We start from the raw sequence: 16,866 nt of genomic DNA, 5'->3' as shown, positions 1-16,866 counted from the left end.
CTATTAAGATATGTTCAACCACTTACCTGCTTGCTGTTATTGACCATAAAGAAGTCCTAAAATGCAGGCAAGAAGCAAGGAAGATGCAGCACATGTTAGAGAGACAGAGTAGTCTAGTGAATTCAGCCAAGACAAACTCAAACAGGCATGATGTGCATAATGATGACATTACATGGGTGGTGAATGGTGAGCGTGAGTGTGCATCAAAACAGAGCCTTATGGGAGGTCTGTAAATGCAGTGTAAATGTGTGTGCGCACTATAAGATGCATGCTAGTTGATCATGAATGAAAGGTTAAAGCTTAACATCACAAGTTACTGTACCTCTCCAATTCCACCTTGACAAGTGTATCAAATCTACATGCTCCGCAATGGTAGCAGTAATTATGAGAAATAGCCACTACTGAAGGAAATAAAATCACAGTTACAACAAAGTATCGTGATTGTGAGATATAGTCACATAAAGTTAGAAAGAAAATAAATTTGATATAATTTGATACATAAAGATGAGAAATAAAGTTGCAATTGCGAGAAATAAAAATGCAATTACAATTATTAGATATAAATCACAGTTATCTTTTAATTTCTTTTACTGTGAGAAATACACTTCCATACCATAATGCTTCAAAAGTCAATTAAATCTATAAAGTTGTGAGAATTTGATGAAATTGGAGAGGTATAATGAATATACTTTTTATTGTATTAAGCATGCCTTCAAAAAGTTATTTTAAAAGCAGCTTACAGTACTTAATGCATTGTTTAAAATTACGTTTATGATCATACAAACCCAATGAGGTCCCAACCTTTTTCCCACCCTCTAATTTGACTGTAAAGCCATAAGAAATGTATGTAATCGCTTTATAATGCAACTAAGTGTGTGGTTTACCAGGCGTAATGAGGACGGTTTGCCAATGTCTGCTTTTTATAGAAAGCTGCTGGTGATATCAATGCATTTTACAGTCTGCTAATTCAAACCCCATGCTCTGTGATGCAGAATTACCATGGGTAAACGTATGAATACCATGCATGAGAAACAGTAAATGCTTTGTGAGATCATCCTGGATAGGAAAAAAATAAAAAATGAAAACCAGAGAAAGAAGCATTGTTTAGTGACCTGTTGCCTCTGATAGGCAGAGAAGGTCTTCTCAATGTCCGCCAAGTCTAGGATTTTAAAAACTTTGCTGTCGTCAACGTCTGTCCAGACTGTCCCCTCAAGCTTGTTCTGTTGGAGAGATTTTAACTCAATCACCATCCACTTTAAAGTCACTTGTTGTAAGTCACATGGTATATTTTGTTCATTGTTAAACTCTAAATCTGAAGTAAATAATGCATTGAGAAGTTCAAAAATAAATCTAAAATGAAGACGAGAAAAAAAATGCATATTAATAATCAGGAAAATAAATAAATCAACATTTTATTAAATGCTAAAATGTATAGAAAAAAAACAGATTCATGAAATTTTAAATAAATAAACTTTTTCAATGCTAAAATGTATAGATAAATATAGTTTCATGATATTTAAATAAATAAATAAACACTAAAAAGTATATAGAAATATACATCATGAAATATACTTTTCTCATTAAAATACAATTTTTAAATCTAGTCCACTACAATCTATGACAAATGCTGAAAATTTAGGACAATTTTAACACTAATTTGTGTCACTGGACTTCCAAAAGTGTTTCTTGATTAAAAGCAGAGGCTTAAGAAACAAGATTTTCTTCTCTGACCCAGTCTGCTCCTGTAAACCATGCCAGTCTCACCTCAGAGAGCTTGGCCCAGTTGAAGGACTTGAGTGGATTGGACGGCTGAGGAATATTTTTCTTCTTCAGGGATGGTCCCATTGGACCTCCTGGCGGAGGCGGAGCTCCACCGAAAGGAGGGCGTCCAGGTGGTGGCGGGGGGCCGCCAGGGGGCGGTGGTGGAGGTGGCGGCATCATAGCGCTGCCCGGTGGAGGAGGTGGTGGAGGAGGCATCATGCCACCAGGTGGAGGTGGAGGAGGCGGAGGGGGTAGCAGAGGTCCACCTGGAGGGCCAGGGATGGGAGGACCTCCAGGAACACTGGCTATCTGTCTCTAGATATGCAAAAAGTGATGTCTTAATTCATGTTTGCTTCTGTAAAAAGACATTTATATTGTTCTGTATTGTGACATCATCAGCCTACCGTGCTGAGGTCATGTAGTCTGGCAGTCATTTCCGTCACCTGCTGCTTGACTAGTTTGTGTTCGCCTATTTCTCTCTCTAACTTCTCTTTCATCTTATTGAGCGTCTGCATCATCTCCTCCTTCTCCTGTGTTTTCGCATCACACTCTCGCTCCTTCTTCTCCATCTTCTGTTGAAGCTCATGGTGGTCTGCAGGACAAAGAGGTCAACGGTCAAAATGTCTCTACAATGAAGACGCTGCTTTCCAGCCAACTGAATCTATAAATAGGCTGCATTCAGGCGGTGTCAGAATTACCATAATTATGAGATGACATCTCAGAGAATCAATTCGGAGCTGATGACATTCTCATTTTCAGTTAGTATTATTTAATATGGCAATGCTTACAAAGCCAAATAGATCCCATATGCATGTTGTTGTTAGAGTTTTACATTAATTCACTACATGCTGGTACGTTTTGCATGTTGTCATGATGGCGAAGGCATAAAAATTACAATAACATTTAAGTTGTAATTTATAAGTTTCACAAAGACGTTTTCTATTGTTGTTAAATCAAAATGGTAATTCCTAAATTAATTTATGAAAACAAGAAAACAATGTATACAAATAATCAGCAAAATAAATACATAAGCTTAAAAAATGATTAAACATTTTATTCAATGTTAAAAAAGTATAGATAAAAATAGTTTCATGAAATTAAAAATATAAACAAATAAACAAACATTTTATTCAATGCTAAAAAGTATATTTAAAAACAGTTTCATGATGTCAATCTCCTAGTTATTAAAATTAATATATAATACAAAATTTCAAGTTGCAATTTATAAGTTTAACAGACATTTTCCATTATTGTTTAGTTAGAATGGTAATTCCTACATGATGTGAACGCACCAATAGTTACAGAGCAATAAATCTGGATGGAAAAACAGCCTGCTGTAAAAGAAACATCAATGTGTAGAACATATGCTGACCTTTACGCATTTTTTCCGCCTGTTCCTTCCACTGTTTCACCTCATTTTCGTTGACAAGCCTGAAGAAGGTTAAGCGATGTGATTAAAGGAAAAACTCATTATTCCAGTACAGATAATCTTGGTTTATTTGGCAGAGACTTAATGAGGGTATTAAAAAAAGCACGCTTCCTATAAATACACCACAGCAACATTTGAAAGCCAAAGAAAATCGTTTAAAAAAAAGTTGTCTGAAACAAAAAAGCAAACTCACATTCGAACCACATTCTTTACATTGAAGTTTTCTAATGGCGTGACGTCAGGGTCGTGACCTTTGTCATTCTGCAGGACCATCTGTTGGACGATGCGGTCCAGGAGCAGCCAATACTGCACTGTGTTCCCACTTCTCTTATCTAAAACAAAGTGCATATTTAAACATTCCTGCATGCAGAACACTTAAGGGAACACGCCGACTTTTTGGGACTTTACCGTAACTCTGTCTGACGCACCCACAGCTAGCCTAGCTTAGCACAAAGACTGGAGGTAAACGGCTCAAGCTAGCATACTGCTCCCAATAAGTGACAAAATAGTGCGTCAGACAGAGTTACGGCACGCACGGAGATGAAAAGGGTATGTATGGACTTATCTAACTCTGGGGGATACGGTGAATAAGCTAAAGTCCCAAAAAGTCAGTGTGTTCCTTTAAAATCATTTGAACAAATGTTTTGAACATTAAAACAATGGTTAAATATATACTTGATTCTTATTGGTCAATTGTGGCATTCCGCGGTCAAATACTGTAATTTTGTACCAAAAACCAAACAGTTTTTGCATCAATGACGAGCTGTACATTATCCTATATGATATCATTTAATATTTGGTGGAAAAAGTCTGTATAGCTTATTGTTTCACTTATAGGGCCCTATTTTAACGATCTGTAACGAACGCAAGTATCAAGCGCGAAACGCAAGTAACTTTGTGGACGGGTCTTGGGCGCTGTTGCTATTATACCGGCTGGATAAATGACTCTTGCGCCCGACGCAAATCTAAAATGGGTCTGAAGTAGCTTCATTATTCATAGGTGTGGTTTGGGTGTAACGTGAAATAATCCAATCAGAGCGACATCTCACATTCCCTTTAAGAGCAGGCACGCTTGTTCCAAGGCGGATTGCTATTATAACGGCGGATTTGCCAGGCGCACGCCAGGAGCGGTTCACAGCCGAGGAGACGTTCTCTTCAGGGCCGTAAAAGATGGAGAAGTGACATTGTATGGGGATGGGAGAAACCCACCCAAATTAGCTTCGGTTAAACAGGCGTATAAAAATTGGGGTAAATGTGTAAGCTAGATTTATGCCTATTTTTTCACATCTTCATGGACACCACAATGATTTCCCTCGTATGTTAATATTTTTCCTTGTAATAATGTATGGTTTTCTAAAAATGAGAACTGCTGGGTCTGTGTGTAGATGAGATAAGCAAAGTGTATGCGCGTTGTGCACACGCTACATTGATTATGGCCAAGCATACGCCCTTAAAATAGCATATGAATAGCCACTGACTTTAGACTAGGTTTTTCCTGGTCTGTGGCGGAATTGTTTTCTAAACCTGCAAAATAGCACCAGGGGACGTTTGCGCTGGAACACGCCTCCTCTTTGTGCTGAACCACCCCCGGGAGCGCAAATGCATTTCCTAGTTTACCGACGTGCGTCTGTGGAGGGAAAAGTCCACTGTGCGCGGGTGCAAAATAGGAATGATACATGCGTCGGTGTACAAAGTCAATTGCGCTGGGTGCAAGATAGGGTCCATAAACTAAATAAGTCTAAACAATAAATTCCCAGCAAGAAAGAGTGGGTAAGCTATAGGACCTATTTGAAAAATATAGGATGAAAGACAAATGCGGTCACTATGTCACAATGGGGAAAGAGATGATATTAGGAGGGACAGGTAAGCACTCACGAGGCATGAGCAGGCAATGATGAAGAATAGACATAAAGTGCGGATATGCATCTGTGTGGGCCAGCTTCTTCCGTACAAGCTCAAAAACCTGTGTTGCACTTTTCGTGTCTATATGCATCTGGAAAAAAAATAGACAAATTCCATACAATAGTGTTAAGTCACAGGATATTTTATTTTAAATATACATCTTTGAATTAAAATAATACATAATTATTAAAAATAATTATATTATAGAAATATACAAATGATCATATTTATACATAATATATAATAAAACAAATTATATATATATATATTTTTTTTTTATTTTTATTTTTTTTTATGTTTTGATCTACTCACAGACTCAAAGCGCCTGGATAACGTGAGCTCATCATCATTTCTCAGCATCTCAAAGTAATCTAAATGCCTGAGGACACACACAAAAAAAGAGATGCAGCAAAGTCAAAAATCTCAAATTTGCTGGATAAGACTCAACAACAAATGTAAAGTTAGCAATGTGGACTTTACCTGTCTAATGTGGAGTTTTCATGTGACCTGAGTTTATCAATGATGGGCTGAATCCCCAACATGAGGAACTCGTATCGCAAATGAACCCGGAACTCAAGGCTGGCCTACAGGATAATTGAAGAACCACTTGATGAACTTGGGTTTTTATACACAACACTTTCTTAAAGGTGAACTATTGGGTGAAATATTCCTTTAAGAACAAATAGGAGTTATTTCGGTAGATGTTTACAGAGGAAAGCACAGATCTGGTCAAAGAGTAAATTAAGATTGGTTAAAAACTGGCGAGTGTGGAAACTCTTACTTCTCCAGCTCCTTGGCTTAACACAGCGTTGATGAAGGACATAATGGCCGTTTTCAGGCTGACCTCGTCCCTATACCGCCCTGTACTCTTGTCCAGATCATTCAGCAATGTCTGTGACAAAAAATACATCATGGGATTAGCATTTATCCTGATACGTACTCTCTTGATACTTGGCTTTAAGGTTGTAAACAAAGTAGCCCACCTGAAATCGTGTGCGCTCACAAGAGAACTTCTGATAGTGCAGCATGGCCTCCAGAATCTTCTTGTGGCCTCCCGGCACTAAACACACAGCACCCATGATCTCCAGCACCGCCACTTTGGTCTTGATGTTCTCGGTGGCCAGACTCTGAGCGATGATGTTGATGCTCTCGGTGTGAGAAAGCACGTGTGCGCGACCCTGGGAGTTGTTCATCAGGGCTTTGATGCAGCCGATGAGGGAAGTGTGGATCTGAGACTCGGTGGTCTCGTAATCCATGCTCTTCAAAAAGTTCAGGATGCACGTCAGGCCGTCCAGATCAATGAACCTTGTTACAAACCTATGAGGAATAAATTCAGCTGTTCGTTAAGGATCTTTCTCACTCATATTCAATTTTATAAGCAATGACAAAAAAGCGCTTTCATTTTAAAGGTGTCATATCATACATGTTTTCAAAATGTATTTATTTTCCCAGATGTCAACTTATGTTTTCAATTTATAATATTTTCAAAAGTTAATAATGTTTTTTAATTTGTAATGTTTTTCACTTATAAAAGATCTATGAACAACAAGTAGTGACCAAAAGTAATGTCTGGCCAAGAAAAATGGACATCTTCACCCTATATGGTGATATTGCGTAGTTGTGCTTGGAGTCAATTGTTTTGTTTGTGATATGACAATGAAACATGCAAAACTGTACAGACGTCATTTTTGGGAAGTCAAAGAAATTATTAACACATGGAAAAACAACAGAGAAACAACGAAATATTAATACCTGATAATTGTGCTCTAGTCAATGTATGCTTTTTCCTGCGAGCTTTTAGTTTTTCTATGCATTTTTTGCACAGTAAAAAAAAAACCTGTAGCTACCTGCAATATATATTGTTTTTTTGTTTGTTTTTTTATAAGCAAAAGTAAAGAGGCGACAGGAAATGATGGGGAGAAGATGGTGCAATAGGATTGCCACACAACATGGGCTGGATTCAAACCCTCATTAAATTTGCAACATGAACACCACAACTCAATGTGACTGGAGTATGTGTGCTAACCGCTAGGCCATGTCTTCAAAAACAATTAGTACATGTGAAAATGATCAACTCCACAGGGAGGTGATGAATGCGAAAAAATATATCACATCAGTAACTAGACTGATTTATGGCCCCTATAAAACACTTGACTTTAAATACAATTGCCAAAACTGTGAAAGGAATGACTTGATATGTAGCCTGAACGTTATTAGGCACAAAGAGGGCTGGAGTGTTTTGACCCGAGCCCTGCAGAGGTCAGTGCTGATGACCTGACCTTCGGATCAAATGGGCAGAGCAGGAACCACTGATCAAACGCAAGTGCCTGTGAGCATGTGTGTTTGGTGAAAGTAATCTCATTTGCATAATGAGAACCAAAACACCATAAGGGAAGCGTTTGTTTAATAAGAGAGTGAGGTACTTGCCAATGGAAAAATTAATGAAGTGTTAAATAAAATATTGCCTTAAGACAGCTGTGCATAGCTTCAAGTAAAGTCAATAATGTCCAAAAAAAAAAAAAATGTATTTAGAAATTGAATATGGACCATTTAAGATACAAAGTGGACAAAAATTTATATTTACACTTCTGTTCAAAATGTGGGGTTTGTAAGATTTATTATGCTCACCAAGGCTGCATTTATTTGATAAAATTTGCATTACAGTAAAAACAGTAATATTGTGAAATATTATTACAATTAAAAATAACGATTTTCTATTTCAATATATTTTAAAATGTACCGGTAATTTATTTCTGCTAAATCTAAATGCTAAATCTGAATTTTCAGCATCATAACTCCAGTCTTCAGTGTCACATGATCCTTCAGAAATCATTCTAACATGCTGATTTTGTGCTTAAGAAACATTTCTTATTGTTATCAAAATTGAAAACAGCATTTTGTAACATTTTATCTTTAATGTACTTTTTGACCAATTTAATGCATCCTTGCTGAATAAAAAGTATTCATTCTTTCTGACCCCACACTTTTAAACCGTAGTGTTACACTTAAAACCATATGTAAATATAAATGTCTTGACATTATAAAAAACATAGCAGACCTCATGGGTTGTGTTCGCAGTGCCGTTTTAAGGCTTTCAATGGTCTTGTTGCGTTCCTCCTCTTCTTCCTTCTCCAAGGCCAACAGAGTCTTCCTCTGCAAAATAAAATGAGAAGCCATGCTTACACTAGAAGCACATGTTAGCCAGATAAGACGTACATCTCTAAGCACTGATACATGTCGTGTTTTAAGGCCACAATGCCGAATTGGAATGTAACATGTATAATATATAATTAGGCTGTGTGTCCACCAAAGTATTTTATTTTTTTTCGAGGCTAGCATATTTTTTTACAATTGTTTTCAAGCTGGCTAAAGCACTTTAGTGGACACACAGCCTTAGGGTAACCACTAAGAGCACCAATAACCATTGTTTTAAGAAAAGAAAAAGTCAAAAATGACATACTTACAGCTGCCATTGAATTGAGCTGGTCAATGTAGTACTCTGGCCAGCTAGTAGCACCTTTATTCTCCTCTGTTTCCTGAGAGAGAAATACAAATGTATTAAAAGGCACAGAAATAACAAACTTTACCTTTAAATTATGTCTTCAAAACATTTATGTAAGCATGTCAGCATGAGTTTATTGAAAAACAACGTCAACACGGCTCTTGTTTTCACTTCAAGCACACACCATTAATCCACACTGTCTTCTGCATGATGCCTATCAGAGTGCACACAACAGGAACATGACACTGGGAATAGAGGAATGTGAAACAGCATATCGGGAATGAGCTGGGAAGGAAAACGTGGTTTCGGAATGTTATTGGGAATGACATAATTTGGACGCTTCAGTGGGAATGAGACGTTCCTAACTCTGCGGCAATGAAAAATTATCTTTATCTTGAAAATGATCTTATTTTGATACCGGCCAGTTGAGTGAAACCAAATATTCAGCTGACAAAAGTGTGAATTGGCTTATCTGCGAGGCATTTATTTAGTCTATCGTTCCTTCTGCATTTAGATGTTGCTATTTTTTTAAACCTTTTTTCAATGACAATACCTCTTATTTCTTTGGTTTCTTTTTCTTTGCATAATTTCTCTTTGTAGTTTGAAGCTGGTATTTAACCAAAGTATCTGTATATTCATTGCTTACTATTATATGTAACCAAAGCAGATAAAACATGCAATAAGATTCACACTGCATATATTCCCAGGTGAACCTCACCTCCCCCCGACACGTACACACTTTCCCAAACATACCGACTCAGAAAAAGCAGATCTGAAACAGAACATCACGCTCAAAGCACTGGCAGAAATAGCACAGGCTTTAAGTAGGCCAGCAGAGAATCACAGACGCTAGAGAAACAACACAGCTCCCAGATTGAGCCAATGCCACAATAGCTGAAACGCAGTAAGATTCAGAAGAAAAGCAGGAAAGCAGAGAGCTACGCAGGGAGTAATGAATCAAAAACGAGTGGAACTTGTGAAGTGTGACAGCTTCCCTCTCAAAACAAGCACGGGCTGCCCGCACAGCCACTAATAAGTAGTTTAATTGTATATCGTGTTCACCGAACACACTGGAAAGGAAAAAAATCTGGCATAGCAATGAGCTTCTTGCAGCAACTGCGTGGGATGTTTTACACCCGGCTCTGCCAAGCCTTTTGGGAGATGATGGCACCTCACAAACGGGCATCTGTTGGGATAAACGGGGAGTCTTGAATGCCGGCCTGGAGACCGGTGAACTTCCACCGTCCTGCATATTTCTCCTCAACTCCCCACTCACCATTTGGCCTTAATGAGCAAAGCATCAACGTGGATCTTTGGCAGGACTCATTCTCATGCTGTGAAGGACTTCCCTCTGCCCTCTTCCCATGAGCACTTCATTCTCAGACAGACATGTCATAACGACTGTGATATTGTTGGCTGAGGACGGTTCGGAGAGGCGCTCTTTCTAAGAACCATCGATGCTTCAATGTGTTCAGTTCAGATAATTACTATTTCACGAAATATGTTAAGAGGAAGATGAATCAGCGTAAAGATCTGCAAATATCAACAGATAAAAATGATCAACAAACTGAGTGAGATTGCATTTAAACTGCATTGCTAAAAATAAGCACCAACAATTACCTGAACAAGAATTGTTCAATTTTTGCATAGCTTTCAAGTGAGAATTGCCAGGTTGTTATCTGCATATATTTTGGGATATCACATACTGGATAAAAACAGCAAAAAAAAGGCCTGCTCCCACCAAAAATTATGTTCTGCATGAAAATTCGGTCAGATTTTTGCAAGGAATTTGTCTGCTCAGATCAATGTGTACAAAATTCAGCAGACGGGCGAAGTTTCACTCTCTGACAGTAGGTGGCGCTTTTAAAAAAGTAGAAATACCCCGATTACCCTATATTTTTTTATTCACTACAGTGTTCCTCAAACACCACCAAATACAAAATTATAGAGACAAGAGAGTCAGATCGGGATTCTTCCTCTGCTATTTACTGTCACTTAAAAAAAAGTCTGTCCGTGAGCGCCACCAAGTTGTAGTTTTATGTAACAGCAGCAGTAGTGTGTGCATGTGACTAAAAGCGCAAATCTTATTGGCTGGCCAGATTTTTCACAGTGTGTTGAAAAGCACTAAAGTCGGCCTGAAAGCAAATTAACAGCGATTCATTGAAATGAAAATGTTTATTGCACTAATTTTCGCACTGAACATATGCACAGGCCAAATACACAAACAAATCCAAAATGCAGTTAAAAATATAAATACATATTTTATTCAATGATAAGAAGACATGCATATATGTGTGCATGCAAGTGTGTGTGTGTGAATTAAAATGGAAATTTTGATAGAAATGCTGCTTTATTGGTAAATCATTTTTTGCAATATTCTGATTTGTTGACTAAATTCACAATTCAGAGGGAAACTGTCAATGTTGACTTCAGCCCTACAGGTCTAATCTTTCACATCTGCCAGACAGCGATGGGTCAGAGATTAACTCTGCTCATTTGAACCCACTTGTCTATGTATTTGTTGGATCACCGCCCAAGGAACTCAGGCGAAAAGCTTGATAGCCCCTGACTTAGAAAAAACAAAACAAGATCAAGACTCTTCCTCTTCTGTCCATCCACCATTAACTATTTTTTTTTAAATAAAAACACTGAATGCTTCAGCAAAGAGAAAGAGAGTAAGATTACAATGGCATCCATTTATTTTGTAGTGATCAGAAAGCTCTGATTACTAATGTTTATTTCTCCACAATGGGGACAATTGAGGCAACTCGGATTAATATCCACACTGACTATTCTTAATGATCCTTTGCCAGGAGCAGGACAGCTGATACTGTACCTGGAGCTTTGGTCTTGAGCCAGGAGAGCTTGCACCTGAGTGCATTGAGACATTGAGATCAGGGCGCAGGTGAATAATCACTGTACTCAACACACCGTACAGAAGGAGATGTCAGCAAAACAGTTTGGGAATCAAAGTTAAAATAGTCCTCGCCCTTCACAGGGGTTATAAGAGCCCTATACTTCTGTTACCCTTCCCTTCCAGAAGCACTAAGAGACAAAAAAAAATTACTTTCATGACTTAGAGGCCATTTTGTACACATTTTTAGTTATAAATTTTGTGTTTTCCTTGAAGTGCACAGTCATAGATTTGCACGGCCATTTTTAAGCCATCCCTCTGACCCTCAGAATTGAATACGTTTGCTACTTTGAACATTTGCTACTTTGACACCAAACTTTTAAATGATGGTTTATCTTTAAGACTAAATGTAAATGATCTCTGATGTTGCCGGGAGATTTTTGCGTCATAATTTGGTTTTTCATTCTCAACCTGACACTTAGACTGTACACAGACTATTTGTTTTGAAATGAGCAACCGCACATGCTCTCTGGCCTGGAATGTGGGTTTGCTGTCTTGACAAAAATGTTTTGTTTTTTTTACAGCCCCGTCCTGCAACACATTTTCTGGTTTGTGCTCCGTCACGTCATGTGATATCATATGAGAGATGTCAGACAGTCACCTCTGACTCACCTTTTTAAGCTCAGTGTTGAACCTGTGATCAGATTGCAACTGGTTTAGCAGCTCTGGCTGATAACTACCAATAAACGTCCTATACAGTATGAGCTGTCAAACAAGTCAAATATTTCAAAAATTGCTGGGTTTTTTTCTTCTATTAATCAAAGAATCCTGAAAAATATATATTGTGGTTTAAAAAAATTAAGCAGCACAACTGTTTTCAACATTGCTAAAAATAAGAAATGTTTCTTGAGAACCAAATCTTCTGAAAGATCATGTTGTTACACTGAATTACTGGAGTAATGACATTCCGCTCTGCCACCACAGGAATAAATTACATTTTAAATAGAAAAGTCATTTTAAATTGTAATAATGTTTCACAATACTACTGGATCTTTGATCAAATAAATGCAGCCTAGTGTTAATTAACACTAATATGTAATAAAGCTGGTATACATTTATTGATTTTAATATTAATATCATTATTTGATGAGAAAAAAAAATTATACTAAGATGATTCGAAGACTAAATTATTTTCTATAAATTAATTGTTTATTATGGAATTAACTGCATAAATTAATATTTAAGATATGAGTCATGTATTAACACATTAAAATTACATCTAGTTTGTGTCAAAATCAAGATGTCTACACCTTATTTATACATGGAAAGAGAAGGTAATGAAAGAGATGACTGGTGTGAATTTCCCAGGGTTGACAGACCCATCAAAAGCTCCCGGCTTTTGCAGATAACATAATCTGCACCTGCAAATGGAGGCCTTCCTGTTTGCTTTGGACCAACCACGGCTTCCCTTATCCGTCCACCCTCCTATCCCAGACCGAAGCCCTGGGGAAGAGCGCCAAGTCCCTGTTTTACTAGTCCCAGACTGGGCACTGTGCTGAGTCTGCATGAATGCTGCTGCACAGCCACGGGCAGTCTCACGACAGACATATTCTTCCTTAATCTCATCCATCCGCTCACCGTCTTAAATCTTTTTCATTAGTTCCATGTGTTGGATCGTGGAGCATGACCTCCTGATGCAAGTAGAGCTAAATCAAATGTGGCTGACAGACACTTATCAAAACACAGAAACGGCATCCCAATCGGGCCAACTGCTGCGCTTCCAAAAAACAGGATCAGAAAGCAGGTCATTTACAAAACATTTATAAAAATCCTTCTCGCCACTTAATAACTAGAAGTCAAAAGACAATTTTGAGCGCCCTACTTCACGTCATGGCCTCTTTCGGCTCAGTGTCCCATGACAATGAGGAATTAGGTCTGTAATTGGGACACAGCATATGTGGCTATACAGGAATAGATGTAATGGCCAGACAGATGGTCAACCTGTAACCAATACCAGCTTTTGAACCACTACAATTCATAGATATGGACGTCTAAGAAAAATCCCAGTGGGGCACTTTCTTTTAATGCATCATATGGTTTATTGAAGCAAAAAAGAAAAAAGAAAAATCTCTCAGAATCACATATCTAGAGAACAGAAAAAAATCATGCACATAGTAGAATTACAGCATTACAATAAATGTCCAGATTGTCCAACCCAATATTTAATATTCTTGATGCTGCTCTTCGGCGCTCCATTACACACTGCTCTATTTGTTGTTTGGATGAAAAAAAAAAGGTTTAAAAGTAAGCTGGTCTCCTCAGAGGTCAAACAGTGCTCGTCAATGTCAAAATGATTGAGATTGACAAATTGACAACCAGCTCAAACGAGGGGCCTTACTGTTCCCCCTTACTGAGTGTTAATTCCAACGCAATGCTTTAGTTTTAACAGTGAAAAAGTGCATGGTAAGATGCAAGTAGCCAAACATTTAATAAATTGATTTCTTCACGACTACAATTAGACCTAGAATTTTTTTTTTTTTTTATCCCTTAAATGTAATTCCTTTAAATAATTCTACACTTGTGCACATCTGACCAACACCGTGACTGTACTAACCAAGTCGAGGTGTCATATTTGTCATGTGACCTACAATGTCGTCAGCCACATTGCTGTTCATTGAAATTTACAATGCCAGCATGAACACAGTGCGTCCTAAGTGTATTCATTACACGCGCATAATTAAAGAACAGATGTTAGAAACAGTTTTATTAAATACAGCACAAAATAGCCCGTTTCAAATGCAGCTACAGTCTGCTTACTGAGTTGCAATGGGTCTTTACGCTTCAGTGTGAACATTTAACTAAGAACAAACAGTTTATAGACCTGCAGGATTTCGCCACTTCAGTGTGCTTTCTATCACCCTGACTGTATTGCTGTCACATCACTGGCAGGTAACCACCGACCACCCACTGTCTTTGGCTGTGTATGTGCGCCAGGTTTCAGTGCTCATGCTGTCTTCAGTTAAACACATGGATTCACATCAGAAGAACAGGCTGGCAGGACTTATGTTTGTGGCATCATGGAGGGTTTGATGTCATTTTAAACACCACCCATCCCTCCAGCGTTTCACTGCTCTCTGCGCTCCATTAGGTCATGGAGGATAAATGGTATGACTTGGCCTCACCGTATCGAGCATTCCTAAACACGCAGCGATGTCCAGTATAAATGAATAAGTGTGATTTCATAAAATAGGATTTGCTTTTTAACAAAACATTAGCTGACAGAATCAAGTGGTGGGAACAGCAGACCCATGTGATGACCTCGTTTATGGCAAATGTTCAAAATACAACAAGGACATAGTAAATTCCTCCATTCCCATCACAAACTAATCAAGTCTAACGCCTTTTCTTGAAGTTGGTGAACTCATCTTGCATGGCTTAACAGTGACTCAATGGCATAAGGCCAATGTCTAGTGTTAACCAGTATTTTGTTGATCATAGTTATCTATTAACACAGCAGAAAAAAATGTCCAGCTATTATTGCAAATCAAAAACCTAATAGTATTTGTTCTAACTTTATTTTATAAAGAAGGCTGGGCATTTAATAAAAAAGGCTAATAATGTAAATAACATTTGAGAAAAGAAAGTTAAATGAAATGCACGTTCATCTAAAATGCAAATTGTGGTAGCTTTACTGGCCAAACCAGGCTAACAAAACAAAACAAAGTATTTCTCAAGCAGAAAATACCTCCTCATTTACCTTAAATGCTCGTGAGTCACCATTTTTTTTAGTTCTCAGATGATGAAAGTAACGCCTAAATAAACAGACTGACTGATACACTGCCAAATTCTCTCCGCAGTAACAACACTGTAAAAAATTATCGTAATTTTAACGGTAAAAGACCGTACTATATACGGTAAATAACTGTGATAGATCTAATGGTACATTTAATGTAATTTTACTGTAAAATACCGTTAAATTTATAGTTTTTGGAAGTGAAAAAGAACAACTCATTGTATAATTTACAGTGAAAACCGTAAATTGACATTCCCACAATTCCCTGTGACACTTCACATTTGATGTATTTTTGTTGAAATAACTATGTTTCTTCATAGTTTTCTTCGTTTTTTCTAATCAGTTATGTACATTAGGGTTCTCTTACGAGAGTTCTCTCGTACTGCGTTTTATCAAAACGCTACGGGAAAAGTCTCTTTTCACGAAACACTGAAGCAAAAATTATCCTTTAATTTTCATATATGTAAAACGCGTTGCGGCAGCAGCAGACAGCTGAAGCAAGACGGCTTGTCCGCTCATTGGCTGCTCTGCGGCAACTGCATAAGCCTATCGAGCGCAGGCTGATGCAACATCAGACCAATGAGGGCGCTTCGCGCCCTCCTCGCCACTTCCCGCCGAGACAGGCGTGGCTTACCTCTATAAAAGGAGCTCGAGAAGGCTGATTCACTTGATTTTAATCTCTTCAGCGAAGCGCACGCATCGCTGGATCACGAGGAAGCACGCGTCGTCTGATGCAAGCACTTCAGCGGGACGAGCCCTTGAAGCCGCTGGCCAACGCCGCCTTCTACCGCCGTACCTGCTGCGCTTTCCGACGCCATATCCTTTACATTCTTGTTCTTGTGTTTGTGTGTGTGTGTGTGTTCGCTTTGCAACACACACCCCTAAAAGAGCTGCGTCTTTTTCAAGATGCCTTCTCATGCAGCGCTCGCGCTCGCTGACGGCGAACGCCTTCACTCCGAGCCAATTGCCTAAGGTGACTCTGAGGACTCACCGGGCATCCTTCCGAGGCTGCCCTTCCTGGAAGCGGATGGCGGGATTAGTTTTTCTTTACGTTACAAGAAAAGCTACCCTGCCTCTGCACGCGTCATTCACCGGCGAAGGAGAAAAGAGTGTTCTTAGTCCCACCGTTGGTCGGTCTGACCTCTTTTCTCTCACATTTCTCAGTTCCCTGTTCGGCGACTGGAAATATTATTGCAGCAAGTGAGTCTGTTACACGCTTGCCTGCCAGCAAACGCCGAAGAATACATGTTGACGCCGCTTTCAAAGCCTGTATCCCCCTGTGGCTCAGTGGTGGAATTATAGGCTCTCCACGCGGGAGACCGGGGTTCGGATCCCGGTCTAGCGGCATATATATTTATGCCGCCAATGCTTGCTCTGTAAGTCCCCTGAAGGCGACTGCAGAGATGCATTTTGCAGCCAGCGAGCGCGTAGTACCCGCTTGCCTGCAACCGAACACCGTTTCTACGGTTCCCGCGCGTCACTGGCGAAAGGAGAATGGAGTGTTTTCAGCCCCGCTGAAACTGGGCGATTTCCACTCTTCTCACATTCTGGCATTTTGCAGGCGTCTGAAAATGCAAATCACTCTGTCTGTTCCCCGAGAGGCAACTGCAGACGTGTTTTTTGCT

At 38.8% G+C, this 16,866-nt stretch overlaps 1 protein-coding gene across 5 annotated transcripts in view; it reads right to left on the bottom strand.

Moving 5' to 3' along the window:
- The window catches only part of daam1b (dishevelled associated activator of morphogenesis 1b), a 79,204-nt gene that overhangs the window by 15,065 nt on the left and 47,273 nt on the right, over positions 1 to 16,866 (bottom strand). For 3 of the 5 annotated variants that reach the window (XM_084091743.1, XM_084091744.1, XM_084091742.1), the window contains exons 4-16: positions 8,557 to 8,628; positions 8,151 to 8,245; positions 6,076 to 6,409; positions 5,874 to 5,984; positions 5,573 to 5,676; positions 5,405 to 5,471; positions 5,066 to 5,183; positions 3,384 to 3,522; positions 3,134 to 3,192; positions 2,166 to 2,353; positions 1,765 to 2,076; positions 1,113 to 1,220; positions 27 to 56 (exon numbers count right to left, since the gene is read on the bottom strand). In XM_084091743.1, the coding sequence (XP_083947869.1) occupies positions 27 to 56; positions 1,113 to 1,220; positions 1,765 to 2,076; positions 2,166 to 2,353; positions 3,134 to 3,192; positions 3,384 to 3,522; positions 5,066 to 5,183; positions 5,405 to 5,471; positions 5,573 to 5,676; positions 5,874 to 5,984; positions 6,076 to 6,409; positions 8,151 to 8,245; positions 8,557 to 8,628 (1,737 nt within the window). The remainder of the gene's footprint in view (positions 1 to 26; positions 57 to 1,112; positions 1,221 to 1,764; positions 2,077 to 2,165; positions 2,354 to 3,133; positions 3,193 to 3,383; positions 3,523 to 5,065; positions 5,184 to 5,404; positions 5,472 to 5,572; positions 5,677 to 5,873; positions 5,985 to 6,075; positions 6,410 to 8,150; positions 8,246 to 8,556; positions 8,629 to 16,866) is intronic. The other 2 variants (XM_084091746.1, XM_084091745.1) reach the window with 1 other exon arrangement.

The sequence above is a fragment of the Abramis brama genome (genome assembly GCF_963993115.1).
Source record: "Abramis brama genome assembly, chromosome: 18".
Classification (NCBI taxonomy): Eukaryota; Metazoa; Chordata; class Actinopteri; order Cypriniformes; family Leuciscidae; genus Abramis; species Abramis brama.
The sequence above is the reverse complement of the archived record's forward strand: the minus strand, read 5'-3'. Positions and strand labels throughout refer to the sequence as shown.